The sequence below is a fragment of the Aptenodytes patagonicus genome, chromosome 20, assembly GCF_965638725.1.
Source record: "Aptenodytes patagonicus chromosome 20, bAptPat1.pri.cur, whole genome shotgun sequence".
Classification (NCBI taxonomy): domain Eukaryota; kingdom Metazoa; phylum Chordata; class Aves; order Sphenisciformes; family Spheniscidae; genus Aptenodytes; species Aptenodytes patagonicus.
Window position 1 is genome coordinate 1,451,224 of NC_134968.1, and position 11,857 is coordinate 1,463,080.

The following is an 11,857-nucleotide window of genomic DNA, read 5'->3' on the forward strand; positions in this document are numbered from 1 at the left end:
GAGAGAGCTAACTCATTAGGTGTGGCGTAGACAAGGGGACAATATTATGTTTCTGGAGGCACTTAACTTATATTGACCAGCAATGCACACGTGTTTCATGCTTTACGGCTTGTTGTTAGTAGCAGAGGGTTTATGCGACTCACCGGTGCGGTACCCTGCAAAGGGATCCATGCGGTGGGCTGCAAGCTCTTTGCTTTGCTGCAATCCATCACTTCGGCTTGGAATTGCCGTATCGTATTCATTTGCCATGCTTGTTTAAAAGCAAAACCTGTCCACGTAAAAATTCAAGGAATCAAACACAAGTTTTTACATGAATACTTTATTAGTTTCTCTTAGAATACTGTACAAAGGAGTAATAAAAATATTCACACTTTATTTTAGAAAGTTCTCTACGTGAGACTTCTGTATACACAACAAAAAGAAGGGCTACTGGAGAAAAAAACAACCCTAAAACTTTGTACAATGTCAGAATGTTCCATTTAAAAAAAACAAAACCAACTAATTTAGCTCACTTAAAGTGATCCAAGGAGGATACGTATACACAAACGCTTGCATGCTTAAAAGATATTATAGGCAATGTTAAAGCAACATAAGTCACAAAGAGAAATACTAATGTGTTAACAATGGTAACCAGCTGCTGTCCCCTTTTCAAGGGCCAGTACCATGCTTCTATTAAAACAAACACCAAATTAAACAATGACTAAAAAAAAGTATTCGGGAATTAAGTAGCCCTAGATCTCAGGCTTTTTTTTTTTTAAAAAAAAAGACTTTTCCTGCAAAGGGTTGGACTGTATGACATCCTGTTAGCGATGTTAAACGAATCACAAGACAGGATCCCTAATTCAGAAGCATCAGGCTGTTAGTACTTGATTGTTTTCTGACTTTCCTGGTGCAGTGACTGCCATACTGTGTGAATACACGCGTGGTCTTGGCAGTGGCTTAGAAGAGGCTCTGCCCAGGACAAGATGGGGCAGAGGGATGGCTTCTGCCAGTTCAAGTGGTGGTTTGCAAAAGCTTTCCTCCTTTGGCATTCATTGCAGAACAAAAAAGAAAAGCATTTTAAGTACCTACTTATCCAGCAATTGTTTCTCAGTCACAGGACGGAGCCCACCTTTAATTCTCCAGCTGACGTTCGCCCTAGTCACTATACAGAAAGCCAGTACAAGTTTGAGAGGAAAATCTGTCAAGTGTGATGTGATCAAAATCCCATTTAAAATCAATAACAATCTATTATCTCCTTCACGCAGGTACTTGGAGAAAATTCTACAGTCTAAAAGAATGAATGGACAGTCTTTGCACTCCCGTTCTGGTTCTCCACGCAAAAGGTAGGCTTCACCCTTGGATCACTGCTATGTTAGTTGCAAGTACATGTCTGAAAGTCCCTCATCCTGCCCACGCTGTCCTGATCTCCCTCTTCTCAGAAATGAGTTATTCCATGAGGGTGTTAATGTTTTGACTACACTCTTTAACTTGTTTGTGTGCGAGATTAGCCTTTGAGTGCTGAACTTACTCCTGTATGAATTTAGCACACACAAATAAACCAGAAGTGGTTTTGGTACAGAGTTCCAGGAGACCCAGAACTGTGTCAGTTACTTCCACACCACTGCAGTGGTGGTTTCCAAGCGGAAACGTAAGTCGGGTACCGCTCGCTCCTGCGACACTGACAAGAAGGAGCCACACAACTGGTGTATGAGGGTGGCTCGACCAGCGGTACCCAAACCCCTTTCACTTAAAACTGCCTCAGGTACACCTAACAAGTAGCGACTGTGGTTTAATTACAATTAACTTACGGTTTCTTCTCTATTTTTGATTAATTCTGATACCTACCCTTAAGATGGGATCTTAAGGAAGATACTATCAGATGTATAATTGTTCAAGCAGTTACTAATCTTATGTAGATACTTAACACACCACATTGTGAATCTTTCTTCAATTCTCTCGCTTCTTTCCATACTTCTCCAGTTTTCATTTATGTTTCCCTTGATTGGATTAACTGTGTAAGTCCAAGTTAACTTCAGTTATTCCGTGGCAAAAATGCAATCCCTGTGTTGTAAAGAATGTCATTTGCCATGTAACACATCTGTGTAATGGCTATTTTAATCGCTTGTCTGAACAAGGTAAATCAGAAAAGCTTACTATTATAATTAAGGCTTTGCCTAACAAGAAGTTTTAGACTTTAGGCTTTAAAAACTGCCTTTTTGAGAAGTTGACAATCCCATTCTGTTTTACAGTTGATCTTTAATTTAACAAAACAGAATCGGATGTCCATAGCGTCAGTTAACAGCACAAATAACATGTTCAAACCCTCAGCTGCTATAATGCCAAGGCCTTCAAGGAAACTGTGTGAAGTGCTGTACTTCATCGAGAAGAGCTGAGCCCTACCTTCAATTTATACTTGCGCTAAAAATATCAAAACTGCTTTGACTTTGTGTAATGTGCAAATACTTAGAAATAATCAGTATATCTGTCTATATAGGAGTAATGTTTTTAAGCATATAGTGACTGTTTCTGTCGCAAAAAAGTTGATGTTTTTCCCCTCCTATTCTACCAAAATAAGTAAATAGTTTTCTTTCCTCTGGAGATTTACCATTGGCATGTAAGTTGTGTCTGCGGGCAGACATTCAGGTCTGTTAAGCAGCATACAGTCTGCATTACGGATACAGCCTTAGCCGTCCTGTTACGGACAGGACTCTACAGCTCTGAGGGCAGCGGTCTTCCCGTAAGCATTCCGGGCATTGACACTGTTGATTTCTTAGTCATTTCAAAGGTACTTAGCTGATTGATGGAAAAACTCTATTTTGAAAACAGTATTTTTTTTTTTTCCAAAGTCATTGTCTAGTAGCTTAAAGAGTATATTAGCTTTAGGGTATATAGTACCTTAACTAAAGCAGCAGTCCTTATGTCATGGTGGTTAAAAGGTTTAACCCCCCCATCAAGTAAATTGCACATCTGTCAAACTCCCTCGCTGGAGAACAGCGATCGGGTATCAAGCCGGACTCTTTTCCCTTTCTACCTTCTTGAAAACTTCCTTTTCACTTAAAATATTTCCACTTTTCAAACATACTAGGGGTAATGATTCTCTATGCATTCCAGCAGCCCTCTGAGGTACGCTAAATGTTTTTCCCTTCTCTGCAGCAGTCCGATAGTAAGTCTGAGATAGAGAAGTAAAGCAGCTTGCCTAAAATCATGCATGGAGTAGTACTAGATCTTATACGCAAACCTGAAGTTCCCCTACCCATGTCCTATGCTCAGACCATCAAACAGAACTCAGCAATATCCACTACGACCTCTAAAGCTAGAATTGGCTAATGCAGGAACAAAAATAGCATATTTAAAATGTTTTTACCATTGTCAAAAGTGTGAGACAATATAAGCACTAAGACAACAAAAATACAGGCTTTCATGAGTTTACGGGGGAAGCATGAGGAAAAAACCACGTTTCATCTGGCACACAACCCAAAAGAAAAACCGATTGCTTCGAACAGTAGAAAGCTGTCTCAGCCAGGAAGTCTAAACCTGCAAATCTACTTTATTTAGGTGGTAACTTTATGGGGAAAAAGGCTCAATTTTGTTCCTATACTAAATCTATCATCTCCAGCGACCATTGCATCCTTCTGTTGGTCAGTTCAGTCTGCTGCCGGTGCTGCTTGTTAGTATTGCTCTCCCGCAGCTCCCTCACCCTTGCCAGTGATCACCTGAGGGCTCAGGGGATGCTGCCACAGCACTTGTGCGTGGAGCCAAGTGACGGACTTCCAGGTAAGCCAGAAATCAAACACTCGCTTGCCTCGAGTCAGATACTGAGTTAAGTCCACTGGCAAATCCCAGTAAGACGTACACAGACTTAAGAGACCGAGGAGCTGGACTGAGGAGAAAAATTCCAATTACAGTCGCTAACTGATTATAGCAAGCAGCCCTCCGTCTCCCGTTTGGCCTATACCCATCAGTCTTCAGCTTCTCCCATGCTTGTGCAGTCTCCGTGTACCAACTAGCTCAGTGGCATTTGTTGTTGACCATTAAAATGAGCTGCACCCCAGCCCTTAATCCAAATGCTGTACTGCCTGAGCACTCAGAGCGCCCTTAAAAATGAGCGGTTTGGGGTGGGGAGCAGAGTTACCCAGACAGATTCTGGTGTAAGCTGAAAATAACAAGTATGATTTAGGATCTATTGACCTTTTCCCTGAGCCACACGAATGGTACCGTAGAAAACTGAAAGCTTTGTCAAATTGCAGGTCATTCCTTCCTGTACCATTTTTAGTAAAAGAACTTCCTTTCTCAGTGGCGTAAAAGATTGCAAAATAAAAATCTGTTGTTCTCTTTCCCCTCCCACTCCCCCACCCAAAAATGGAACTAAAACCCTGAAACAATCAATTGGGAAAGTCTGGCTGTATCCCTTTGAATTTCCCCCACATATCGCCTAAAGCACCTAGCTTCAGAAAGGAAAATATATTTTAAAGTGCATTTACCACAGCAATAGTACCAGCACTAAAAGCTTTTCCCCTCATCCCTGTTCTCATCATTCAGTGTCCGGGATAGATGAAAATCTCCCCAGAATTCATCGTCTTTGTACCTTGAAGTCTCAGTGTATCTGCATCTATTTATGACGCTGGAATAAAAGAAATCCAGCGTCATGCATCCTGCTCCGCACTAAACTCTACTCTGGAGCTTGTTTAGATTTATTGGGCGTGAGGATCCAGCATGCGGTATATGTCTATTGGATACTGCATTTAAACAGCCGCTGTGAAATTATATCCCAGTGTGCGTGGGGGTGAAGAAACAGGACTAGAGAGAAGGAACTTCCCCCTCTCCCCTGCCTCCTCTTCAATTCGCTCCAGCCACGCGGTTCAGTACTTATTGATCCCAAAGATCCGGACTCCATGAAACTGAGGCAGTTTGGGGATCAGGACGCTCATAAGGGAGATGGTGTTGATTATGAAGTGTATCCGGTCATACTTTGTGTAAAAGCTGGTTAGAAAATACCTGGAAAGGAGGGGAAGAGAGAGAGAGGGAAACTGAATTATAGCCCTTCATGTTTTTGTTTCCCAGGACAGCACGTGCAGCAGAAGCGTTGATCGGTACAGGCGCGTGAGGCAGCTCAGCTGCCCCGAAGTACTCACAGGACAATGGGCGTGATGGTCAGGAACTTGCGCGATGCCGTGAACTGCACGCCGTAGTCCATCTGCTCCCAGTGCGTGAGCAGCCGAGCCTTCCCCTGGTCCGGAGTCTCAAAAGGAGTTCCTTTCACGGTATGTAGGAAGATGTACATACTCTGTAGCAAATACAAACGCAGCGTGAAGCACACAGTGTTCTCTCTGCCCTTCGCCACACCACCAGAAACGTTCAGCCCTGGCAAGGACAGCACAGTTGTGCAAGCTTGCACCAGCGCCCTGTTCCGCTAGAGGGACACATCGTCGCTGCTGGAAAATGCGCTGGAACTCGCAGCGGCTAACGAAGCAGCGACGGTTAGGGAGGAAGGCCGCTAGCCGGGGCTAGCTCAGGCTTGGCTGTTACATGTGAGGCCTCTTGTTCAACTCCTGGGCGTGAGCCAAGAAGGTGGTTGCAAGATTACAGCGCTCAGAGATCTGGGATCAGGAGATTAGCGTGGACTCGCTCTACTGTGCAACAGCAATGCTGAATGCTTTCTCAAAAAGTGCTGGTAGAGCCGTAGGCCGTGAGGGTCTGTTACCGCTCCGATTGCGAGTTAACCTCTCGAAGTGGAACACAAGTCACAGATAAACAGCAAGTGCCTGGCTACAGCACGTGTTTTTAAGTATACCATTGCTGGCCTTTAAACTCTTCCCAGGACCTAATCGTTTAAGCTGCCAGAGAAGGGGAAGGAGCTGGATGAAGAGCAGGCAGCTTGTGAACTGAGCCCCGAGCAGCTCTAGTCAGTCGTTTTGTGGTTTTTTTTTTCCCCACTAGAGACATCAATAACATGAGCATGAGGGTGTCATTTTTGTCTCTGGAATATTCTCGGGCTGAGATGTTATTTAAAATAAAGGATACAAAATCGATTGCTGCCTCTCTGGAGTATTTTGTCCCCTATGCCTGAGGGTGAACGGCTGCCGAGAGGTCTGCTCCTCAGCTCTAGGACCCAAGCATGCCAAGACTTGCGCAGTGGCATGGCGGAGGCACGGAAGCGAGCAGTTAAACAGAGCATGGTTTTCTCCTGCTCGCTAGGGAAGTTGTCACTGTGTGGCCGCAGCTTTGTCAGGGCACAGCACAGGACAGCGCTGTGCAAACACAGCAGCTTCTGGCATCGCAGAGAGCCCAGGTGCCCTGCGTCTGTCTGCATGCGCGTCTGTCTGCTCTGCTTACCTCTGCACCCCTAGCACAGCACTCTCTGTGTGAACGTACCCGTTCGTTTGGGTACCTGATCCTTGGAAGGGGAGAATCTGTTCCTGGACTAATCTTTTACTTTAAGCAGAACAAAGTTTGGGTTTTAATCTTGTTTTCTTAACTCCGATGAGGCCAATTCAGATTGTATCAACCAAAGGGAAAGCTGTCCTGCCAGTTTCTGTGGCCTGTCACAGCTATTCCTCTGTTAAGGGGGACATGACAAAGGGACTTACCCTGCAGGCAAATGAATTCAGTGTCCCCTCTGAGCAGCCTCACCAGATGTTTGCTGTCTCATCAGTACCTAGGCTGGATTTAAATATATGACCTAGAGGCAAAGGTGCAGTCTGAGGGGTGGAGGTTGAGTAACTTACCCTGCATCTTTGGAAATACAGAGAAAGGAATTGTTTCAAAAAGAATCTTACTAGATTGCTCTCAAAAGAACAGCTGGTGCTGAGAGATTACCTCTCCGTGCCCCAGGAAGTCAAGCCAGCCACGCTCTTCCCTTACCATGTTGTGAATGATGTTGGTAAGAGTCCAAACCACAGGGACGCTGAAGAAGGGGATGCTCAGGAGTACGACGTGCAGCAGGCCGATTCCAAGGACGTAGGACAACCAGATGCCCCGGCTGTTCATGACACGGGTGTTGGGATTCACCTCGCTGTGTGCCGTTCCCACGTTCATGTTGGCTCTTGTGTCAAACGGGCGCCCCTGAAACTAAAGCAGAGTCAGGTCAGTACTCGGATCGCGGTAGCCCTCCCTCTAAATTACTCCGGTGAGCACAGCAGGGGTCGAGCACCGTCTTGCTGTTAAGCAAACCAGAAATCTGTTGTTTGCTATAAAAATCACAAGTCAGTTCACTTCCCTGCACCTCGTTATTTCCATTTGTAGAGCTGATGTTTCTGAGGGGAAGCTAAATCCGGGAGCGGTTGAGATTTGGGAATAATGTGTGGGAAGCCCGTCTGTGACAGAAGCTACTTGTGATCTGCTGAAACGTTTTCCTGGAACCAAGAAGTCAAGGTTCAATCCCGCGATTGCCTGACAAGACTCAAACGAATACTTTTAAGCGCTTTTAAAATCATCATTACGGTGTTAATCATGGAAGCACTTGGCACGTGAAGCTTCTTACATGTTTATGGGTTCAGCATACGTTAAACTCAAAAAGAGAACACAAGTGTTTGCAGAATAAAGGCACGGCAGCTCTATATCAACAGATCTCCTAATTAGTTCAACTAAATTAACAGGGTTCTGCGCGGCTCTAGAGGCTTGCTGGTCTCCTGGTCTCCAATTTAAGACTTACGAGGAGGGGGGGGAAAAAGTAACAAAAAAATTCCCCCGCAGGGAAGGAGTGAGATTCTTCTTGAGGAACATAAAAAGTTAAAGATAACACGGAAAAGTGCATTAGGAGGATATTTCAGCAGCAAGAGCTGCAGAGGAGATGGCTCTTCCCCTACCTGGAAGGAACAGCTGCCACGTAGGAGGAATGTTTTTCTAAACAATACCAGAAAGGTGAGGAAGCAAGACAGTGTCACCCTTTCAGAGCGAGTCTTTGGAGTGGTGCCCTGCGGACAGCGCAGGTATCGGAGTGGCTTTTTGGACTGCCGCACTGATAGCGGCAGCGGGTATCGGTCAGCTTTAAGGCTTTCTGGGAAGACGAGAGCTCTGGTTTACCTGTTTTCAGGGATTACGGGAAACAGCACAAATTAGAACCGCTGTAAAGCTGAGTATCTTTACACCGAGATCAGGGAAGTTCTTGCGTAAAGTCATCTTTGTCTGTTCCATTTTCCCATGGAAATGTAGTTTCATTAGATAATACGGTCTGTCCCTCCTTGTACGGAGGACCCCAAGGCGAGGGCTGTTTCCTGATGTCTAGCCTTGTGTGTTTGCTGCTTTGGTTCCCACAGCTGGAAGACGGCGTTGCCGTTCTCTCTAGCTCCCGCAGCCTTCGGTCTCAGGAGGCGAGTCCGAGCCAGATCTAACATTACGCTCTGTATGTCGCTGCCAGCTGTTCCGAGTTCCCTCGCAGAGTGCTGGGCCTGGCTTGTTTCAGAAGCCGGCGCTCTCCCCTGTTCCTGCCCAGGGCTAGGACACAAAGCGAACGCTTGACTCCTGGGACGCTCGCTGTAACTGCCAAGCCTCTTCCAGCCGCGCAGACGGCTGTTGCTCGGTGTCGCAGGCAGATCCGGTGAGGCAGGGCTGCTGGGTGAGCTGAACGGATGCTCGCCTGCCTCTGCTACCCAGGTGTCAGGCCGGGGGCTTATATCTGGAGAAGGTTTTTGTTACCAGAAAAGAGGCTCGCAGGTCTGCGGAGTGCTCGTTTTCTTGTCACCCCTCTCCTGGGTCAAAGGACATCGGCTACTGGATATTCCAGAGAAAAGCCTGGAGCTTGGTCTGGAAGCAGGACTCGGAGCCAGAGTTCAGCACATCAGTCCTAGCAGGGGGAGCAGCTCCGTCCTTAATCTGATGCAATTCCTAAGGGCTTTCAGAAGGAAATCTAGGGGCTGCAGTGAAGCATAACATGAGTCAAAAAAGTCATATTGTTGCAACAACAACAACAACAAAACCCAAACACCCCTGTGGAATGCATAAACAGGAGCGCTGTCTGCCAGACATAGGAAATAATTCTCCTAGATACTGGTAAGGCCTCAGCTAGAATACTGTCCAGTTCTGGGAGGAGCTGGAGGGGATCCAGGGGAGAGCAGTGAGAATGAGCAGAGGTGTAGGAAAAACATGACCTGCAAGGACAGATTGAAGGAAACGGGTTTGTTTTGTCTAGAGAATGCTGGAGAGAGGCATGAGGAATAGTCCTCAAAACGCCCAACAGATAGCTGCGCTGGGAAGGGAGACAAATGTGAGTGGAGTTAACTGCACGACTGGGACTGGGAGCAACTCGATAATGCAGAAGGACTGATGTCGGAACGGACTGCCCACGGACAGTGATCGGTGGTCTCGCCAGAGGCTTTAAAATCAAGTTTCATAAACAGCTAAAAGATTAAGATTCCTCTTTGGAACGGGGGGGTGACCAGGTGGCCTCTTCAGGGCCCTCTTTTCTTGAAACGATGCTGTTGTCCAAAGGCTAGAGAGGCTAGCAGGCCTAGAGCTAGAGGTGCACCCTGCCTGTGTAGTAATAAAGTGGGATTGCCATTTGAGGACAACCACGAGTGTAATTTTCAAAAACGAATAAGCAGCTTCTCCTTGGTCCCCTCTGCGAACGAGGGCAGTTGCAAACCTGCAGCTGGGTGGCAAAGGGCCAAACTTAGAAGCCGTACGTGAAGCGATTCTGCTCCCCGTGCCTCAGTTTCCTTGCTTGTAAAAATGAGGATTAGAGGGGTGAAATGCTAGAACATACAAGAGGTTAATTCATTCTTGCAAGAGAGATATGGAGATGTCAAGCGTTGGGTCCTACGATGAGGACAAGGACAATTCTGCGTGCTTCTCCATATTCCGTCTTTCCCCACCTTAAAAATACTTCATCTGCGAATCTTTCCCGTTTCTCAACTGGTGTTTGCAGCCCTTGCCCAAGCTCTGTGCTCACTTCAGATTGCACACACAGCTCTGCGCAGTGTTGCAAAAGCCTGGCTGAGGGAGCGGGAGTTCTCAAAGCTCCGATCCCTACCCCCATCCCGGATCCCACATTGTTTGCTTTCTGATTTTTGCACTGGGGATTTGTTCACCTGCAGGAAGAACAAGGCAAAGCACAACAGCGGGAGGAATTCCAGCCCCCCCCCCCCCGGCCCCGGCGCAGCTGGCTGCGAAGCTCTGCTTTCCCACTTGTGCAGCGGTTTTTTGGGACAGAAAAGCTTTAATGTTTCACTGGACTGAGTGTGAAGGTTGGGACTGTGCTGACGTTGGACGGCGTCCATCCAAGGAGGGGAAAAGTCGTTAACTGTGGTCAGAAGCAAAGAGCAGGCTGTGATGAAGCCGAGCCCTTCCTCTGCCTGATCCTTCGCGTCCTGTTCCCGACTTCCCGCCTGCCGCTGCGCCGGCTCCCTGTCCGCGGCTCTGTTGGGAAAGACCCTCGTCCTGGGGCTCAAAGCAAGCATCGGGGCTGCCAGCTCAGCGTCTGGTGTCACAGCGTCTCCCCACTTCTGAGGAAAGGGGAAACAAAATGACGTCAGCAGTTTCCCCGCTCGCTTTGTCATCCATCAGCTGCTGGAGGACCCACAACCTCCGACTACAGCCGTGCGACCAGCGCCCCAAGGCGCAGCTCCTTTGCCCCCAGAGGAGCGTGACCACCGTCTGTTCCCGTCCCCTCGCGCTTCCGCGGCGCTCCGGCCCCGTCAGCGCTCGGCAGAGGCGGCGTTCTTCCCACAGCCCTTCCTCGGGGCGCCGCAGGATCGCACCCCGGGCCCGGCACCCCGTTCTGCCTCGGCCCGTTGCAGGCACTTCATCTGGGCCGGCGGAGGGAAGGAGGGCTGCAGGTGCTTATCTCGGTCGATCTTCCTGAGCGTTCCCGGAATGCAAGCGATTATGATCCCGTGGAGCCACCGAGGAGCCGAGATCCCTATCTCCGGCAGCAACAGCAATCACCGTCTCCCAAGCAAATACATATTTTAAACCCTTCTTTGCAAGATGGCATCAGCCTTGAACCAGAGCATCAAGTACATCAAAGATGTTGGCAAAGGCGGCCGTGTTTAGAGGCAGCTGATAGGGGAGGGAGCTGAGCGATAGGTTAGACTGAGGCAGCGCTGCCTTGTGTCCCGGTCCAGCCCGGAGTCGCTGACGGAATTCAACGCCTCTGAGCCCCCCAGGTTCCTCCTCGGGCGGCCGGCAGGGCCCGGAGCTGGCAGAGCCGACGGGGAGAGCAGCGAGCAGGAGGTGGGGGCCGCAGAGCTGCGGTGCAGCTCCGGGCACGGGGATGAGGAGAAGCGGGAGCCGTCCCAGAGGGGACCGGGAGCAGCTGGGGCTCTGCCCCCCCCCCTCAGCCATTTCTGCTAAATTTAGAGGGAAAGCTTTGACGCGCGGGGAGCGCTGCGCGTTGGGTTTCTCCGGGCGCACGTGGGTGCTCAGGCTCGGGGTCCCGGACCCCGCTTACCTCGACGCAAAGGCCCGGCAAGGACCTGCGCCCTGGGGTGCTGGGGCAGGACCCGCTCCCCCCCTTCCCCCCACCCAGCCTGGCCGTGCACAGCGTGACTGCGGGGACACCCCACCCCCCACCCCCCCCCCCCCCGGAGCTTTCGGGCTCCATCTCAGCAGCCGCTTTTTTTTTCTTTTTTCTTCTTTTTTTTTTGGGGGGGGGGGGGGGTGTGTGTTTTTCTTTCGGGACGGGCCCACGCGAGGCGCCTTCCCCCGCTCCCGCTGCTCCCCGCCCGTCTCCCGGCGGGCCCGGGAGCGGGGCTCGGCCGCCGCCTGCTCCCGGGGAGGGGGCGAGGCCTCCCGCCTGGGCCCGCCGGCCTCCGGGCCGGCCCCGTACCCCCGGGGGAGGCCGGAGGAGAGCCCCCGCGCCCGGCCCGCACTCACCGCTGCTCTGCCCGGCTCGGCCCGGCCCGGCCCGGCTCGGCTCGGCGGGGCCGGGGCTCCTCTC

The 11,857-nt window shown here is 49.4% G+C and overlaps 1 protein-coding gene across 1 annotated transcript; it reads right to left on the reverse strand.

Annotated features, from left to right (window-relative positions):
- Positions 1–299: 299 nt before the first annotated feature.
- Positions 300–11,857, reverse strand: ORMDL3 (ORMDL sphingolipid biosynthesis regulator 3). The gene is made up of 4 exons (XM_076356996.1): positions 11,794–11,857; positions 6,844–7,050; positions 5,115–5,266; positions 300–4,977 (listed from the first exon to the last, which is right to left on the reverse strand). The coding sequence occupies exons 2-4, from the start codon at positions 7,015–7,017 to the stop codon at positions 4,842–4,844; spliced, it is 462 nt and encodes a 153-aa protein (XP_076213111.1). The 5' UTR covers positions 7,018–7,050; positions 11,794–11,857; the 3' UTR covers positions 300–4,841.